At 41.8% G+C, this 20,695-nt stretch overlaps 1 protein-coding gene across 1 annotated transcript in view; it reads left to right on the plus strand.

Annotated features, from left to right (window-relative positions):
• The window catches only part of dab2ipa (DAB2 interacting protein a), a 161,616-nt gene that overhangs the window by 40,717 nt on the left and 100,204 nt on the right, over positions 1-20,695 (plus strand). Inside the window, exons 3-6 of the mRNA XM_034169633.1 lie at positions 7,269-7,441; positions 10,435-10,706; positions 12,281-12,489; positions 13,035-13,179. Of these exons, the coding sequence (XP_034025524.1) occupies positions 7,269-7,441; positions 10,435-10,706; positions 12,281-12,489; positions 13,035-13,179 (799 nt within the window). The remainder of the gene's footprint in view (positions 1-7,268; positions 7,442-10,434; positions 10,707-12,280; positions 12,490-13,034; positions 13,180-20,695) is intronic.

Below are 20,695 nucleotides of genomic sequence, written 5' to 3' on the forward strand. Positions count from 1 at the left end.
GCTGGGTGTGTATTCACACACCCACCATTAACTGTTTCTGTTTTCTGCCAGCAGTACCGGGTCTGACTGCTGAAGACAGTGGCCACCTGGGGTGCAGGACTTGGCGGCTCCGGTGTTCTTCAGATCCGTTGGTGATGGAAGCTGTGTGGGATCCGGCTCTTCTCTCGCCAGACGTCTTCTATCTTCGAGCCTGCCCACACGTCACCTGGTGTATAATTGACAATCCACATTATTGTTATTGTCTGTATTTCGTTGTGCGATTCACAACATTAAATTGTTACTTTTGGCTTATCCATTGTCCGTTCATTACCGCCCCCTGTTGTGGGTCCATGTCACGACACCTTCCCAACAGACATTATGTGACTACCACAGAAATGGAAACAGAGCTGGACATAGCACTTTTGCGGTACATTCCACTGTTACAGGTAGAGGTGCACCGATCAGGATTTTTTAGGCCGATCACCGATCACTGAAATTTTGATCGGCCGATACCGATCAAGTACATATTTGGATCATGCCCAAAATAATAATAAATTAATATATAAACAAAAATAAATTTAAGAAATATTACAATTTGAAAACAAATGCACCCGAACGTGATGACAGCTGCAAATGCGTAATGCTAACTTTCAACATTGAAAATGCCATAGACATGCTAACGCGTTAGCATCACTCCCATTTTTAAGTTATAAAATACATCTATCAACTGTTTCAGAAGACCATAACAGGTCGGTTTATCATAGAAAAGGTAAATAATACTCACAGACGTATGCTCTTTAGGGTTTTAGCGAGGGAAAATTAAGCGAAAGAAAGAAAGTATAAACGAAGCAAAAGGCTCAAAGCATTGCTTCAATCTGTGAACCACTGGTTCGATTGGTTCAAGGTTCAGAGCAAAGCCACGCTGTAGAAAAGTTGATCACGGACCCGCTGCAGGGTCTGTAATCAATGTAGAGAAATTATCATTTTCCTGACAAACACACCAAGTGCTCCCTGCACTACTGCCTGCACTGTTGTGATCATTTTCGCATTTTGCCGATCACCGATCAAACCGATCAAAGCGTGATCGGCCGATAATGATTGTGGCCGATCGATCGGTGCACCTCTAGTTACAGGAGATTTTGTAATGAAAGACGTGGGGATAATTTTGCGCGTCGGCACAAAGCAGCTCAGGATGCGCAGGAAAAAAAAACACCTCCGTGTTGGAAACCATTCAGAAGATTCAGACGGCTTTCAATGGCTTTCAGTCGAGTGAGTATCCGAGAAATTGTGTAACAGCTGGACATGCCCCAACATGTCCTGTGAGACTTCCAAGACGGAGGTGTTTTTTTGCTGCGTGTCCTGAGCTGCTCCATGCCGACGCGTGAAATCCTCCGCACGTCTTTCATTACAAAATCTCCTGTAACAGTGGAATGTGCCACAAAAGTGCTATGTCCAGCTCTGTTGCCATTTCTGTGGTAGTCACACGATGTCTCGGATCAACACAGCGTTCAGTTTAGAAATGATCTGGTCGATCCAGCCTGTTGATGGCTGCTCGGTGCACCACGCGCCCTCCGCCGCTGTGGGCCATCTTTAAAAAGGTTTTAACAGTCCATAATCCACGTGACGCCGACAGAATCTTCACCGATATCCAACTGAATCTATCGAATGGTTTCCAACTGCCTGTCTCTAACAGTTTCTGAAAAACATTTCATGGAGCAAAGCAGCAGTCTCTCAGCAAGTTCTCAGACAAAAGAAATCCGACGGGAGGGGTGGACCAGTGCTCACTCAAAGCCTGTCCACAGGAGAATGATGCAACCGACAGGCATGAAAAAACTCACGCATGCGCACGAAGGTTCAAGCTTGTCTGATGTAATCACATGTGATTCAAATCCATATAGTTTTTGAAAAAAATAAAAAGGTCCGTTACTTTTTGGACAGACCTCGTACTCTTTCAATATCCACCCCCTGTACTTGTATGTCTTTATTACAATTGCCAAATAAAATATATTTTGTTTTACTTAAGTTTAATGATAATTTATTTCTGTCAAACCACATTTTCAGCTTTCCCATTTCTGTAGTGATGTTCCTTAGTAGTTTCTGCAAATCCCCAGCAGAACAAAAAATACTTGTGTCATCTGCAAATAATACTAATTTTAATATCTTGCACACATTAAAAATATCATTTATATAAAGTAAAAATGATGCCGGATGGCCTACACCCTACTGGCGAAGGCGCTGCCATCTTGTCTGCGAACATAGATAGAGCTCTACAGGGAGGGTAACATTAGGAATCTACAGCAGGCCACGGAGCAGGTGATTAGAGACCCTGCAAGGTTTATGACAAATGTGGGTGTGGAATCCATTAGCTTAGCGGGGAATTTAGTGCAGAAAATCCACTATGGTGATAGCGCAGTTTATTTGCCAGGGAGGGAATTTCATCAAGTTGAGACTGTGGCCTGCTTCAGTAGTCGTGTCCATAAAAATCATAGAGGGATATGCTTTCCAAACTTAATACCCATTACTATATTGGATGATGTTGAAATTGAGGATGGCCCAGTGGTTGTTCCAGCAATAGCAAAGATTTCGTGTCTGCTACCAACAACGCGTGTGGAATGTCTTAAACCTACACCTACGTCTAGGTATCTTATATATGCTACTCTGGAACCACCCCTAAACCCAAACAGTTCAACTGTCAACTCCACTGAGGTCCTTAGTCTGGGTCTCATTAACATAAGATCACTGTCCTCAAAATCATTGTTGATCAATGATCTAATTATTGATCATCACTTAGATATGATTGAGCTATGTGAAACCTGGCTTAAACCTACAGCTGTCCTCCCCTTAAATGAGGCCTGCCCACCAACATATACATTTAGTCACGTCACTCGTGATGCGAAGCAAGGCGGGGGTGTTGCTCTTATTTATAAATCTAGGTTTAAATTATTAGCTGTTGTTACAAATATCATTCGTTTGAGCATCTGATTCTCCGCTCTGCTCAGGATATTAACCATTGCCAAGGTCAGAAGAATAAAAATCAGTCGTATTACTTTGTCACTGTACAAGGTCTGTGAGAAAAGTATCCGACCTTTTTATTTTATGCAAAAATATATGGATTTGAATCACGTGTGATTACATCAACCAGGCTTGAACCTTCGTGCACATGCGTGAGTTTTTTCACGCCTGTCGGTTGCGTCATTCGCCTGTGGGCAGGCTTTGAGTGAGCACTGCTCCACCCCTCTCGTCGTTTTTTTCATTGCGAGGAAATGGCAGAATGATTTGGGCTTTTTTTCCATCAGAATTTTTTCAGAAAGTGTTAGAGACAGGCAGCTGGAAACCATTCGGAAAATTCACATGGCTTTCGGTGAAAATTTTATGGGCTTCACAGAGATTAAGGAGTGTTACTACCGCTTTAAGGACGGCCCACAATGGCGCACGGCACACCGTGCTCCGAGCCGCGATCGACAGGCTGAAACGACCATTTCATTTCTAAACAGATGGCTGTATGGATCTGGGACCATCGTGTGAAATTTCTCTGGTTGGAGAGGAAATGGCGTCTCACTAATTTAGAAGATCTTCACTTAGCCTGGAAAAAGAGTCTGTTGCTCTATAAAAAAGCCCTCCGTAAAGCTAGGACATCTTTCTACTCATCACTAATTGAAGAAAATAAAAACAACCCCAGGTTTCTTTTCAGCACTGTAGCCAGGCTGACAAGGAGTCAGAGCTCTATTGAGCTGAGTATTCCATTAACTTTAACTAGTAATGAGTTCATGACTTTCTTTGCTAACAAAATTTTAACTATTAGAGAAAAAATTACTCATAACCATCCCAAAGACGTATCGTTATCTTTGGCTGCTTTCAGTGATGCCGGTATTTGGTTAGACTCTTTCTCTCCGATTGTTCTGTCTGAGTTATTTTCATTAGTTACTTCATCCAAACCATCAACATGTTTATTAGACCCCATTCCTACCAGGCTGCTCAAGGAAGCCCTACCATTATTTAATGCTTCGATCTTAAATATGATCAATCTATCTTTGTTAGTTGGCTATGTACCACAGGCTTTTAAGGTGGCAGTAATTAAACCATTACTTAAAAAGCCATCACTTGACCCAGCTATCTTAGCTAATTATAGGCCAATCTCCAACCTTCCTTTTCTCTCAAAAATTCTTGAAAGGGTAGTTGTAAAACAGCTAACTGATCATCTGCAGAGGAATGGTCTATTTGAAGAGTTTCAGTCAGGTTTTAGAATTCATCATAGTACAGAAACAGCATTAGTGAAGGTTACAAATGATCTTCTTATGGCCTCGGACAGTGGACTCATCTCTGTGCTTGTTCTGTTAGACCTCAGTGCTGCTTTTGATACTGTTGACCATAAAATTTTATTACAGAGATTAGAGCATGCCATAGGTATTAAAGGCACTGCGCTGCGGTGGTTTGAATCATATTTGTCTAATAGATTACAATTTGTTCATGTAAATGGGGAATCTTCTTCACAGACTAAAGTTAATTATGGAGTTCCACAAGGTTCTGTGCTAGGACCAATTTTATTCACTTTATATATGCTTCCCTTAGGCAGTATTATTAGACGGTATTGCTTAAATTTTCATTGTTACGCAGATGATACCCAGCTTTATCTATCCATGAAGCCAGAGGACACACACCAATTAGCTAAACTGCAGGATTGTCTTACAGACATAAAGACATGGATGACCTCTAATTTCCTGCTTTTAAACTCAGATAAAACTGAAGTTATTGTACTTGGCCCCACAAATCTTAGAAACATGGTGTCTAACCAGATCCTTACTCTGGATGGCATTACCCTGACCTCTAGTAATACTGTGAGAAATCTTGGAGTCATTTTTGATCAGGATATGTCATTCAAAGCGCATATTAAACAAATATGTAGGACTGCTTTTTTGCATTTACGCAATATCTCTAAAATCAGAAAGGTCTTGTCTCAGAGTGATGCTGAAAAACTAATTCATGCATTTATTTCCTCTAGGCTGGACTATTGTAATTCATTATTATCAGGTTGTCCTAAAAGTTCCCTAAAAAGCCTTCAGTTAATTCAAAATGCTGCAGCTAGAGTGCTGACGGGGACTAGAAGGAGAGAGCATATCTCACCCATATTGGCCTCTCTTCATTGGCTTCCTGTTAATTCTAGAATAGAATTTAAAATTCTTCTTCTTACTTATAAGGTTTTGAATAATCAGGTCCCATCTTATCTTAGGGACCTCGTAGTACCATATCACCCCAATAGAGCGCTTCGCTCTCAGACTGCAGGCTTACTTGTAGTTCCTAGGGTTTGTAAGAGTAGAATGGGAGGCAGAGCCTTCAGCTTTCAGGCTCCTCTCCTGTGGAACCAGCTCCCAATTCAGATCAGGGAGACAGACACCCTCTCTACTTTTAAGATTAGGCTTAAAACTTTCCTTTTTGCTAAAGCTTATAGTTAGGGCTGGATCAGGTGACCCTGAACCATCCCTTAGTTATGCTGCTATAGACGTAGACTGCTGGGGGGTTCCCATGATGCACTGTTTCTTTCTCTTTTTGCTCTGTATGCACCACTCTGCATTTAATCATTAGTGATCGATCTCTGCTCCCCTCCACAGCATGTCTTTTTCCTGGTTCTCTCCCTCAGCCCCAACCAGTCCCAGCAGAAGACTGCCCCTCCCTGAGCCTGGTTCTGCTGGAGGTTTCTTCCTGTTAAAAGGGAGTTTTTCCTTCCCACTGTAGCCAAGTGCTTGCTCACAGGGGGTCGTTTTGACCGTTGGGGTTTTACATAATTATTGTATGGCCTTGCCTTACAATATAAAGCGCCTTGGGGCAACTGTTTGTTGTGATTTGGCGCTATATAAAAAAAATTGATTGATTGATTGATTGATTGATTGTGTATTCGGTCCTGTTGTGTATTCGGTCCTGTTGTGTATTTGGTCCTGTTGTGTATTCGGCTCCGTTGTTTATTCAGTGATTATGTGTATTTGGTCACACTGTGTATTCAATCCCATTGTATATTCGACCCCGTTGAGTATTTGGCTCCATTGTGTATTCGGTGATGTTGTGTATTCAGTCACATTGTCTATTCAGTGATGTTGTGTATTTAGTCACACTGTGTATTCGATCCCATTGTATATTGAACCCCGTTGAGTATTTGGCTCTGTTGTGTATTTGGTCCTGTTGTGTATTTGGCTTTGTTGTGTATTCAGTGATGTTGTGTATTTGGCTTTGTTGTGTATTCGGTCATGTTGTGTATTCGGCCCTGTTGTGTATTCGGTCCTGTTGTGTATTTGGCTTTGTTGTGTATTCGGTCCTGTTGTGTGTTTGGCTTTGTTGTGTATTCGGTCCTGTTGTGTATTTGGCTCCGTTGTGTATTCAGTCCTGTTGTGTATTCAGTCACATTGTCTATTCAGTGATGTTGTGTATTTAGTCACACTGTGTATTCAATCCCATTGTATATTTAACCCTGTTGAGTATTTGGCCCTTTTGTGTGTTTGGCTCCATTGTGTATTCGGTGATGTTGTGTATTTAGTCACACTGTGTATTCGATCCCATTGTATATTGAACCCCGTTGAGTATTTGGCTCTGTTGTGTATTTGGTCCTGTTGTGTATTTGGCTTTGTTGTGTATTCAGTGATGTTGTGTATTCAGTCACATTGTCTATTCAGTGATGTTGTGTATTTAGTCACACTGTGTATTCGATCCCATTGTATATTGAACCCCGTTGAGTATTTGGCTCTGTTGTGTATTTGGTCCTGTTGTGTATTTGGCTTTGTTGTGTATTCAGTGATGTTGTGTATTTGGCTCTGTTGTGTATTCAGTGATGTTGTGTATTTGGCTTTGTTGTGTATTCGGTCATGTTGTGTATTCGGCCCTGTTGTGTATTCGGTCCTGTTGTGTATTTGGCTTTGTTGTGTATTCGGTCCTGTTGTGTGTTTGGCTTTGTTGTGTATTCGGTCCTGTTGTGTATTTGGCTCCGTTGTGTATTCATTCCTGTTGTGTATTCAGTCACATTGTCTATTCAGTGATGTTGTGTATTTAGTCACACTGTGTATTCAATCCCATTGTATATTTAACCCTGTTGAGTATTTGGCCCTATTGTGTGTTTGGCTCCGTTGTGTATTCGGTGGTGTTGTGTATTCAGTCACATTGTCTATTCAGTGATGTTGTGTATTTAGTCACACTGTGTATTCGATCCCATTGTATATTGAACCCCGTTGAGTATTTGGCCCTGTTGAGTATTTGGCCCTGTTGTGTATTTGGCTCCGTTGTGTATTCGTTCCCGTTGTGTCTTCCAGGTGACGACGTCAACAGGAACCAAGTGTTTCTCGTGTCGCTCAGCAGCAGAGAGGGATAAATGGATGGAGAACCTGAGAAGAGCCGTTCATCCCAACAAAGACAACAGCAGGAGGCTGGAGAATGTTCTGATGGTTTGGGTCATTGAGGGCAAAGACCTACCTGCTAAGAAGAGGTAGGACCACCTCAGCTGACATCATCATCACTGTATGTTATTCTGACAGCAACCTTTAAGAAATAAGAAAAAGAAGAATGAAGAAGCAGGAAAAGGTCAGTTTCAGTCTTTTGTTCATGGTAATGAGTCATTCACGTCATCAGCAGAGTCGTCAAGGGAGCCATTAGGAGAGGCTTCCGTCCCATCATTAGGAGGGACAGCTGCCCTGTCATTAGGAGGGTGCTAACTAGAACACAATAGGTGCTAATTAGAGCTATTGTTTAGTCACTAGCCTATAGCAGTCGGCCTCTCGGTAGGAGGGGTCTGGTTAGGTTTAAAAAACTCCAGCTTTTGTTGGCTTCTGTATTTTCTTCTCTACAAGAGTCAAGACAGAAGTCAGACTACCAGAGCAAGAATTTTAGCTGAGGAAGCTTCTGCGATTTGAAGCGAAACGTCCTCGCGTCAAGCAACCCAGTCCAGTCGAAGATTCAAGCTTCTCTACTATGGAAACCACCTGGACAACTGAGAGCCTACACAGAAACAATGTTTCATCGACAGCAAACATTTAGATGTACCACCATTTTACGACAAACAGTTCAATGATCAGGACTGTGAGGGGGTTGCCAACACACCCAGACTGCCCTGAAGGACTTCCAGGCTTTTGTGGCTTTGACTGGGTGGAACGTAGCCTGTTTGATAGACGTTACGTGAGAGACACAAGCCTAGATTTGATGCCTTGTTGACTGAAAGATCAGTTTTCACAGCTGTGGTGCGATGTGCGCCAACAGTCTCACTAGTGTTTCCTTAGTACATGCTGTAAAATTCATCCAGCCACAGATGCAGTGTGGCAGGCACACATTACAGCAGGCCCACTTCTCATTGGTCTGAGTAACTTGCAGGGTGAACCAAAAGATGCGCGGTCACACATCTGTTGGTCTGGATGTCCACTGAAACCGTGTCTATGTCTCAGTTCTGGGCACCTCAGAGACCGGATGAAGTGTAGGACATGCCCAAATAGGACCTGACTGGATCACTGGATGTTTATCAATCAGGATTAGGGTTGTTGTGGAGGACAGTGATGTCTGTAGACCTGAGTGGACTCTGGTCATATTCTGTGTATTTAATGCTTCGATCTTAAATATGATCAATCTATCTTTGTTAGTTGGCTATGTACCACAGGCTTTTAAGGTGGCAGTAATTAAACCATTACTTAAAAAGCCATCACTTGACCCAGCTATCTTAGCTAATTATAGGCCAATCTCCAACCTTCCTTTTCTCTCAAAAATTCTTGAAAGGGTAGTTGTAAAACAGCTAACTGATCATCTGCAGAGGAATGGTCTATTTGAAGAGTTTCAGTCAGGTTTTAGAATTCATCATAGTACAGAAACAGCATTAGTGAAGGTTACAAATGATCTTCTTATGGCCTCGGACAGTGGACTCATCTCTGTGCTTGTTCTGTTAGACCTCAGTGCTGCTTTTGATACTGTTGACCATAAAATTTTATTACAGAGATTAGACCATGCCATAGGTATTAAAGGCACTGCGCTGCGGTGGTTTGAATCATATTTGTCTAATAGATTACAATTTGTTCATGTAAATGGGGAATCTTCTTCACAGACTAAAGTTAATTATGGAGTTCCACAAGGTTCTGTGCTAGGACCAATTTTATTCACTTTATACATGCTTCCCTTAGGCAGTATTATTAGACGGTATTGCTTAAATTTTCATTGTTACGCAGATGATACCCAGCTTTATCTATCCATGAAGCCAGAGGACACACACCAATTAGCTAAACTGCAGGATTGTCTTACAGACATAAAGACATGGATGACCTCTAATTTCCTGCTTTTAAACTCAGATAAAACTGAAGTTATTGTACTTGGCCCCACAAATCTTAGAAACATGGTGTCTAACCAGATCCTTACTCTGGATGGCATTACCCTGACCTCTAGTAATACTGTGAGAAATCTTGGAGTCATTTTTGATCAGGATATGTCATTCAAAGCGCATATTAAACAAATATGTAGGACTGCTTTTTTGCATTTACGCAATATCTCTAAAATCAGAAAGGTCTTGTCTCAGAGTGATGCTGAAAAACTAATTCATGCATTTATTTCCTCTAGGCTGGACTATTGTAATTCATTATTATCAGGTTGTCCTAAAAGTTCCCTAAAAAGCCTTCAGTTAATTCAAAATGCTGCAGCTAGAGTACTGACGGGGACTAGAAGGAGAGAGCATATCTCACCCATATTGGCCTCTCTTCATTGGCTTCCTGTTAATTCTAGAATAGAATTTAAAATTCTTCTTCTTACTTATAAGGTTTTGAATAATCAGGTCCCATCTTATCTTAGGGACCTCGTAGTACCATATCACCCCAATAGAGCGCTTCGCTCTCAGACTGCAGGCTTACTTGTAGTTCCTAGGGTTTGTAAGAGTAGAATGGGAGGCAGAGCCTTCAGCTTTCAGGCTCCTCTCCTGTGGAACCAGCTCCCAATTCAGATCAGGGAGACAGACACCCTCTCTACTTTTAAGATTAGGCTTAAAACTTTCCTTTTTGCTAAAGCTTATAGTTAGGGCTGGATCAGGTGACCCTGAACCATCCCTTAGTTATGCTGCTATAGACGTAGACTGCTGGGGGGTTCCCATGATGCACTGAGTGTTTCTTTCTCTTTTTGCTCTGTATGCACCACTCTGCATTTAATCATTAGTGATCGATCTCTGCTACCCTCCACAGCATGTCTTTTTCCTGGTTCTCTCCCTCAGCCCCAACCAGTCCCAGCAGAAGACTGCCCCTCCCTGAGCCTGGTTCTGCTGGAGGTTTCTTCCTGTTAAAAGGGAGTTTTTCCTTCCCACTGTAGCCAAGTGCTTGCTCACAGGGGGTCGTTTTGACCGTTGGGGTTTTACATAATTATTGTATGGCCTTGCCTTACAATATAAAGCGCCTTGGGGCAACTGTTTGTTGTGATTTGGCGCTATATAAAAAAATTGATTGATTGATTGATTGTGTCCTTTAGGTACTTCTGTGAGCTGTGTCTAGATGATAGCCTGTACGCCAGGACGTCCTGTAAGCTGAAGACAGATACCATCTTTTGGGGTGAGCGTTTTGACTTTAGCAGCCTGCCGTCCATCTCCACCATGACCCTTCACCTCTACAAAGACACAGAAAGGAAGAGGAAGAAGGACAAGAGCAGCTATGTGGGATTGGTCAACATCCCTGTGGCCTCTGTGACGGGCAGGCAGCTGGTGGAGAAGTGGTACTCGGTGAGCACGCCCAGCAGCAGCCGAGGTAATGTATTGCTGATTCATCTGTCTTCTGATTGGCTGAAGGCACACCTGTTTGGGGCTGATTGTGCCAGATCTAGTGTGTGTGTGTGTGTGTGTGTGTGTGTGTGTGTGTGTGTGTGTGTGTGTGTGTGTGTGTGTGTGTGTGTGTGTGTGTGTGTGTGTGTGTGTGTATGGATGATTTATTCCACTTTAGTCAAGAAAATTATGTACAGGGTCGGAAAATAGCAGTGGGCCCAGAACTAACCCCTGATGCATCCCAGACTTCATTGTTTTCTTCATATTTGGTACAGAAAAAATTAATCAATTCAGATTGAGTTTGCATTAGTTAATCATTTTTTGGATCAAACACTAACAGAAACAGTGCTGCCCCACACATAAGGTGGACGTGGGCTGGTCTACAGGTATATTAAAGGCTACCAACATGTATCTGGTAACCAGTGCCCTTAAAAAAATCTCAACCAGCCACAGTCTCAGTGTTCATAAAAAGGCTGCATGTGACCTTAAATTGACAGTGAAATTGTTGTTGCCTTGTGACTGCTCCCATTTTTGTTCAGGGTCACCACAATGGATCCAGCACAGATTCACTTTGGGATTTGGCACAAGTTTTACACTGGATGCCCTTCCTGACGCACTTCCAGTTGTACTTGAAGACACACATGCAGCCCCTAGTCTTCTGAAGTGGTCTCCTATCCAAGTACTAATCAGGACCCGTTATGCTTGGCTTTTGAGACCTGACAGGATCAGGCTGACACAGAGCAGACTGGCTGCATAAATTGTCAGTGAGGTGATGTCTTTATAGTCTCCTGAAGGATTTAAAAGAAGCAGTGCTGGCCAGCAGACCTAGGCCTCCAAATAATCTGACAAACAAACTCTTTTCCTCCTACATTTATCTTCAACCACACCTTCTCCTAAATTCCATTCAGCATCGGGACACCTGGCAGGAGCCTACAGAGACTGCAGTATATTCAGAACTGCGCTGCTTGGATCCTGATGGGGGTGCGGACGTCCACGCACATCACACCCATCTTTAAAAACTTCCACTGGCTCCCTGTTAGGTTCAGGATTGAATATAAGATCTGTCTCCTGACCTATCAGTGTGTCTATGGCAGCGTACCGTGTACCTTAAAGACCTGATCAGTCCCTACAGTCCAACATCACCTTCGCTCTTCTGACAGTCACCAACTCCAGCTTTCAGAGGCCAAACTCCACACTATGGGAGATAGGACCTTCCAGGTGGCTGCACCCCAACTGTAGAATGCTCTTCCCTACCATCTAAGACTGCCACAGTCAGCTGAAACTTTTAAAAAACACTTAAAGACTTGCTTGTTCTTAAAAGCTTTTTCTTAATTGTTTTCTTTTCCCATTCTACTGTATTTTATTTTGTTGTATTTTTACAGTAGCGCCTTGAGATTTGCTTGTCAAATGTAAGGTGCTTTAGAAATAAAATGTATTATTATTATTAGCATCCACAAACCATTCAGTAGGTGGCAGTGTTCAGGAGACATGTCTGTGTCAATGTTCACAGCTTTGTCAGCACTGTTACTATGGTAACCATAATGAGAATGATGTTTCCAGGAAAGTCGTCAGGTCCATCAGTGAGGATCAAAGCTCGTTATCAGAGCATCATCATCTTGCCGATGGAGCAGTACAAAGAGTTTGCAGAGTTTATCAGCTCCAACTACCTGCTGCTGTGCAGCAGCTTGGAAGCGTCCATCAGCCTGCGAGCCAAAGAGGAGCTCGCTGCAGCACTGGTCCACATCCTACACAGCACAGGCAAGGCTAAGGTAAGCCATTGCCAGACTACTGTGACTTTCAAGTAGATCACAAGGTTCACACATCACTCAGACACCTTCTCTGTGTCAATGTTGGTCCAGAGGACATTTGTGCAGTTTGAAAGCAATACCTGAAATGCACATGTTTACACATGCTCACATTTACCTCTGCATGGATCCTTTCCATGGTACCGGATATTTTTTCATGTTGAGTGGCTTCTGTTGTCAGCTGTTTTTAGCTTGCACTTTACAGTAATTAGCCCTTTATCCCTTGATGGTGTTTGTGTTCCGAATCATTACTGCGCTGATTAGATTTATTTTTGTCCCGAGTGAATAGATCAACTCCACAACCTCTTAAAATAAAGCCTAGGTTGAAAAGTTTCAAAAGTGTCCTTTTAATTATCGAGTAATTTAAAGTGACTTTGCTGAGACATTTTAGTGTCAGTGCCTTTTTTTTTTTTTGCTTTTTTTTGTCAAAAGGGTCCAAAAATAATTATCCAGCAAATATTGTGCTGTGAAACACACTTTCAAAATAAAATATTGTTCACTGTCTACAGGACTTCCTCACAGATCTGATGATGTCAGAAGTGGACCGTTGCAGAGAGAATGACCAGCTGATCTTCAGGGAGAACACACTGGCAACAAAGAGCATTGAAGAATACCTGAAGCTTATTGGACAAAAGTACCTGCAGGATGCACTGGGTACATGCAACACAACAAAGTTAACAAACTACACGATGCAACACTCTGCAAAGCAAAGCGCACAAAACAGCACTACATGAGTTACTAAATTTCTCTAAATTGCCCAAAGCTGTGTTTCAGGAATGACAAGGCTGGTTAGCGATCATTGAGACATACCCAGAGTGCTTCCAGGAAACTATAAAAGATGTGCAGTGGTTGGGCTCTCTTTGGTCCACAGTGCTGGAAGTAGATGAAGATATACTTTGGGTTTGGTCACCCCAATGGTTGTTTACTGAGGGACTGACAGTTGCTGCAGCAGAGTGGGTCTTTTCAGCAGTGTCAGTTGTCACCTAGTAAGTGAATATGTGAATCAGACTTAAGTATTCATTCTTTGGCTATTGGCTCATTTCTTTCACCATCTGTTGGTTCATTTGTTTTGCCGTCTGTTGGCCCATTTTTTCAGCATCTTTTGGCTCATTTATTTAGGCATCTGTTGGCTTTTTTCTTTCGCACAATTGTGTAGACAGCAAGGTTTAAGTTTCATTGATTACTGGCCTTCGTTGTGGGACCGCCGTGGCTTGGTGATGCCAGAAGGTCTTCACCCTACCGGGGAAGGTGCCCCCATCTTGTCTGCGAACACAGATAGAGCTCTACAGGGAGGGTAACATTACGAATTTAGAGCAGGCCATGGAGCAGGTGATTAGAAACCCTGCAAGGCTTATGACAAATGTGGGTGTGGAATCCATTAGCTTAGTGGGGAAATTAGTGCAGAAAATCCACTATGGTGATAGTGTAGTTTATGTGTTAGGGAGGGAAATTCGTCCAGTTGAGACTGTGGCCTGCTTCTGTAGACGTGTCCATAAAGATCATAGAGGGATATGCTTTGCAAACTTAATACCCATTACTACATTGGATGATGTTGAAATTGAGGATGGCCCACTGGCTATTCCTGAAATATCAAATATTTTGTGTCTGCTACCTGCAACCCACATGGAACTTCTTAAACGTAAACCTAAATTTATGCATCCTATAGATACTACTCTTGAACCACTCCTAAATCACAATAATCCAATTGTCAGCCCCACTGAGGTCCTTAGTTTGGGTCTCATTAACATAAGGTCACTGTCCTCAAAATCACTGTTGATAAGCAATGTAATTATGGATCACCACTTAGTTATGATTGGTTCATGTGAAACCTGGCTTAAACCTACTGCTGTCCTCGCCTTAAATGAGGCCTGCCCACCGACGTACACATTTAGTCACGTACCTCATGATACAAAGCAAGGTGGGTGTTGTTCTAATGCAGGGGTGCCCACACTTTTTTGGTTCACGAGCTACTTTCAAAACAACCAGGTCCAAAAGATCTACCTTTATCAAAAATGCTTAACATAAGTAAGTACATACCTTACTGTACTTGCACTGAATGGACTCAGCCAGGGTTGCATAGTCCGGACAGTAGCTGCTGTAGCTCGTCTTAAGCAGGCTTACAAGTGATCATCGCTCATGGTGGAATGGTGGGTGGATTTACTCATTTTCATGTGGGAAAAGGCTGACTCACATAAATAAGTAGAGCCAAATAGTGCAGTCAAGAATGTAGCACATTTCCTCATATTTGGATACTTTTCCTCTGTAAGTTCCAGAATTGTCCATAAGCCCTGGCCTTCAGCTCAGTGTCAGCCTGTAGTGTCAACATCTCATCCTCCACTGCAGATGAGTTCAGGTGAAACAGTGCTGAGATTTTTGATGTGACTAAATCAACCTCAAGATCTTCTCTAAATGGAAAGCACATAAATGTAGCGATTGGCTCGAGTAAAGCAAAGTCTTGAAACCGTTTGTCAAAGTCTGACAGACGATTTTGAATCTGCTTTGCAAAGAGTGCACTGTCAGGTTGTGCACATCCCTTCTGTTGCATCTCCAGCTCTGATGTGAGGTTTTTGAAGTTCCCCAAGTCATGGTGCTGCAGCTTTAAGGACAGATGTTGCATTTCCTTGATAATTTGCATGTTGCATCTTCTTGATAACTGAAGAGCTTTGATTGAAGATAGTATTTCTGGCTTGTTTTTAAAATCCCAAAACAAGGAGTCAGCTGCCTCAACGAAAGCGTCTTTTATCATCTCTCTCTCTTGAAAGGACTTTTTATGCTTCATGATGGAGTGACACACCCGGACTAATGCTTCGGTGGCTGCCTTTGCTTTTGAATTAAGCTGTGTGAAAAATGACTGCTGTCCGCTTAACTGTGATTTTAGTTCACCTTTCTCTTTCTCAGCTCGCTTTTCGCATGGAAGTCACTGTTGTAGTTTTTGTGAACAGCTCGAAAGTGTGTCTCCACATTTTCCTTCTATGAAGTAGCAATGACAGATTGGCAGATCAGACAAGCACATTTTGAATACACCATGGTGAAAAATAGTCCCCCTCCCATTCCACATAGAAGTGGTACGTTTTTGGCTTCTTACTTGGTCCAGCTGCTCAGCTCATTTTCTTTTTAAATCCTGTGTTTTGTCGCTATAAATTAGAAGGCTAACTGGCACTAACCAGTGCTTTCAACCACACCTGCGTGGTGACTTGAGAATGACCCCTGGAAAAGGGGAGATCTCAGATTGGCTGCTGTGTACATCAGTCAAGTGGAAATTGTGCCAGTTGCATGTCAGTCGGCGCAATTGCCACTTGATTGACGTACACACCAGCCAATCTGAGATGTTTTCTCACAGGGCGACCTGCCATGAGACTGGGTTGCACAGGGAGGATAGACGCTTTTCATCATCATATTTTATTATGTCACGCGATCTACTCGTGCCAGCTTCATGATCGACCGGTCGATAGCGATCAACGTATTGGGCACCCCTTTTCTAATTTATAAATTTAGGTTTAGTTTATTAGCTGTTGGGTGTCAAAAATATATTTCACTTGAACATCTGACTCTCTGTCGTTTTGACCGTTGGGGTTTTACATAATTATTGTATGGCCTTGCCTTACAATATAAAGCGCCTTGGGGCAACTGTTTGTTGTGATTTGGCGCTATATAAAAAAATTGATTGATTGATTGATTGATTGACTCTCCGCTCTGCCCAGGATACTACGTATAGCCAGAGTCACAAGAATAAAAATCAGTCATGCTATTTTATCACCATATATAAGCCCTCAGGCCCATATTCTGAATTCTTAGGTGAATTTGGTGAGTTTATCATTATCTTTTCAACCTGTGCATATAACATTGTGATTATTGGTGACTTCAACATTCATATAAATAAGCCATCTGATCCCCTCTGCAAATCATTTTTGGAAATTATGGATGTATTAGGATTCCAGCAGTGCATTCATTTATTAAGTTTACAGTCTCGTTGCCTTGCTCAGTGGAATGAAAACTTATTTACTGTCACGGTGATGCATCAACTCTTCAACTACAATTGAACTTGGAGCAAGACTTCCTGATGTCTTCGCATCACATTTGGAAAATGCCCATTCAGTAAACAGTCTTTCAACTCAGCACATACAACCACATTGGACATGATCACTCCAACTATATTGAAACCCATGTTCCCTCAAGGCACAGTCTTGGTTCAATGATTAATTACGTGGTTTCAAGCAAAAGGTAAGAGGTCTGGAATGAAAATGGTGCAGATCAAGAGCAGAAGTATTCCACCTTGCATGGCGTGATGCTATCTTAGACTGTAAGCATGAACAACTGGCTACAAAGTGGACCTACTACTCTGATTTGAGCAACAAAAACAAGCACAACTCAGTTATTGTTCAACACGGTGGCAACATTGACTCATGGACAACCACCTGTAGTTTGCTGTCATTTAAAGCACAAGATTTCTTGGATTACTTTGGAAAGAAAATAGAAGACATCAGGTTGAACATATCCCGGCATGCCTTAATCCAGCCACTACACCCTGCTATTGAGGTGGGCGCCACTACTGAGGTATTACCGAGATTTACAGAATTTGATAGTATCTCACGAGATGTGCTGGAGAAACTTCTATAAAAAGCACAACCTGCTTATTTGATCCTATACCAACAAACTGTTGACCTGTGGCCCACTCTTGGGCCAACTGCAATGTAAATGATGAATCTCTCATTAACCTCTGGATCTGTTCTCGTTGGCTGTTTTCTTTCTGTATCTATTGGTTCGTTTCTTTCAGTGTCTGTTGGCTCATTTCTTTTGGTGTCTGTTGGCTCGTTTCTTTCAGTGTCTGTTGGCTTATTTCTTTTGGTGTCTGTTGGATCTTTTCTTTTGGTGTCTATTGGCTCATTTCTTTCTGTATCTGTTGGCTCATTTCTTTCTGTTTTTGTTGGCTCGTTTCTTTCGGTGTCTGTTGGCTTATTTCTTTCGGTCTTTGTTGGCTCATTTCTTTCTGTATCTGTTGGCCCTTTCTTTCAGTTATCTTTGTCATTTTCCTTTCTGTTCTTGTTGTCTCATTTCTTTCAGTGTCTGTTGGCTTATTTCTTTCTGTGTCTGTTGGCTTGTTTCTTTCGGTGTCTGTTGGCCTGTTTCTTCAGTGTCTGTTGGCTCATTTCTTTCTGTATCTGTTGGCCCTTTCTTTCAGTTATCTTTGTCATTTTCCTTTCTGTTCTTGTTGTCTCATTTCTTTCAGTGTCTGTTGGCTTATTTCTTTCTGTGTCTGTTGGCTTGTTTCTTTCTGTGTCTGTTGGCCTGTTTCTTCAGTGTCTGTTGGCTCATTTCTTTCTGTATCTGTTGGCCCTTTCTTTCAGTTATCTTTGTCATTTTCCTTTCTGTTCTTGTTGTCTCATTTCTTTCAGTGTCTGTTGGCTTATTTCTTTCTGTGTCTGTTGGCTTATTTCTTTCTGTGTCTGTTGGCTTGTTTCTTTCTGTGTCTGTTGGCCTGTTTCTTCAGTGTCTGTTGGCTCATTTCTTTCTGTATCTGTTGGCCCTTTCTTTCAGTTATCTTTGTCATTTTCCTTTCTGTTGTGGTTGTCTCATTTCTTTCAGTGTCTGTTGGCTCATTTCTTTCTGTATCTGTTGGCTTATTTCTTTCTGTGTCTGTTGGCTTGTTTCTTTCTGTGTCTGTTGGCTTATTTCTTTCAGTGTTTGTTGGCTTGTTTCTTTCTGTGTCTGTTGGCCTGTTTCTTCAGTGTCTGTTGGCTCATTTCTTTCTGTGTCTGTTGGCTTGTTTCTTTCTGTGTCTGTTGGCCTGTTTCTTCAGTGTCTGTTGGCTCATTTCTTTCTGTATCTGTTGGCCCTTTCTTTCAGTTATCTTTGTCATTTTCCTTTCTGTTCTTGTCTCGTTTCTTTCAGTGTCTGTTGGCTTATTTCTTTTGGTGTCTGTTGGCTGGTTTCCTTCTATGTCTGTTGGTTCCTTTCTTTCAGTGTCTGTTGGCTCATTTCCTTCAGTGTCTGTTGACTCATTTCTTTCTGTATCTGTTGGCTCGTTTCTTTCTGTTTTTGTTTGCTCGTTTCTTTCGGTATCTGTTGGCTTGTTTCTTTGTGTCTGTTGGCCTGTTTCTTCAGTGTCTGTTGGCTCATTTCTTTCTGTATCTGTTGGCTAGTTTCTGTTAGTGTTTGCTCATTTCTTTCGGTATCTGTTGGCTTGTTTCTTTCTGTGTCTGTTGGCCTGTTTCTTCAGTGTCTGTTGGCCCATTTCTTTCTGTATCTGTTGGCCCTTTTCTTTCTGTGTCTGTTGGCCCATTTCTTTCTGTATCTGTTGGCCCTTTTCTTTTGGTGTCTATTGGCTCATTTCTTTCTGTATCTGTTGGCTCATTTCTTTCTGTTTTTGTTGGCTCTTTTCTTTTGGTGTCTATTAGATCGTTTCTTTCTGTATCTGTTGGCTCATTTCTTTCTGTTTTTGTTGGCTCGTTTCTTTCGGTGTCTGTTGGCTTATTTCTTTCTGTGTTTGTTGGCTTGTTTCTTTCTGTGTCTGTTGGCCTGTTTCTTCAGTGTCTGTTGGCTCATTTCTTTCTGTATCTGTTGGCTCTTTTCTTTCTGTGTCTGTTGGCTCATTTCTTTCAGTTATCTTTGGCATGTTCCTTTCTATTCTCATTGGCTCGTTTCTTTCGGTGTCTGTTGGCTTATTTCTTTTGGTGTCTGTTGGCTGGTTTCCTTCTGTGTCTGTTGGCTCCTTTCTTTCAGTGTCTGTTGGCTTGTTTCTTTCAGTTCTCATTGGTTAATTTGTTATGGTGCCTATTGGCTCATTTCTTTCTCTGTCTGTTGGCCCATTTGTGTCTGTGTCTGTTGACTCATTTCTTTCAGTGTCTGTTGGCTTGTTTCTTTCAGTTCTCATTGGTTAATTTGTTATGGTGTCTAGTGGCTCATTTTTTTTCTCTGTCTGTTGGCCAGTGGTGGGCACAGATAACCAAAAAATTAACTTCGATAACAGATAATCAGATAACTGAAAAGTTATCTTTGATAAAGATAAACCGATAAACCACCCAAAAAATGTATCGGAAGTTACAGATAATCGATAACCCATAAATTCCAGTATTGGCTCTGGTACATTTGCAATTACTAAGAAGCTGAAATTGACTTTTAACACGATCGCTTTTGAAAGCATTAAAAGCGACAAAAGACCCAAAGAATGAGCCAGTATTTCCATGTTTGACCATGCTGCCCCCTGTAGGAAGCTGCACAGAAGAATCCTGAGAGCACCCACAGAATCAGCTCTCTACTAACAATAATGCTCCAGTCAGGCGGAGGTCATACTAACTTATGGTTTTGTGAAAATACTGATAGAATAACTCCATTAATGTCAATTCTGTTATTTATACAAAGTTAAAATATAACATATATCTTTTAATGTTGAATAATGCACTAATTCTGAGGTTTTGTAACAAACACACTGCAAAGCATTCTGGGTAAAAGTGCCTCTGCTAAACACTGATTGGTTCAGTCATTCATTATGTAAACCAACACGTTAATGTGACGTCTGTCGTGTGTTGGTTTAAAGATAAATGTGCTTTTGTAAAATATTCCATTTTTATTTGTAAAAACAGGCATTTTTACGGAGCCCTGGAAGTGTCATTGCAAAATGTTTTGCATGTGGAGACAATGTTTGATGATGTGCATGCGTTTTATGATGTTGTAAAATGTGCACTCAGTATTAGTAAGTAAGTAAATTTATTTATATAGTGCCTTTCACAGACATAAGTCACAAAGCACTTCACAGGTTAAAATGCAATAATAAAATCATAGATAAAACAAAGGAAGGACAAGGTTAACAATTGGTCAGTTCTGAAAAGCCTTATCTTGACACATAAATGTTGGCTTTACACTGTGCGTGTTTTGGCCATTTTTCAGATGATTTTTCATTCGTGCGAGAATTTTTTGGACCGAGTTTCAGGTTAATCGCGCGTCCTGCATCGTGTAGTGGAGTAACAAGCTTTAACATCTCATGACCACCTCCTGCTGCTGAATAGCTTCAAGCATCCAACCGCAGATGTTGTGTGTTGGGGGTGTGGCTGGATATTTTGGTGTTCTTTTCTTTTCTTTGCTCTTCAGGTGGCATGGAAACTGATTTGTCTGTGGAGAAGGTGCTGGCTGAAGAATCCTCACCCTCATCAACATCATGTGTAGCACCTGTGAA

This window comes from Thalassophryne amazonica, chromosome 5, assembly GCF_902500255.1.
Source record: "Thalassophryne amazonica chromosome 5, fThaAma1.1, whole genome shotgun sequence".
Classification (NCBI taxonomy): domain Eukaryota; kingdom Metazoa; phylum Chordata; class Actinopteri; order Batrachoidiformes; family Batrachoididae; genus Thalassophryne; species Thalassophryne amazonica.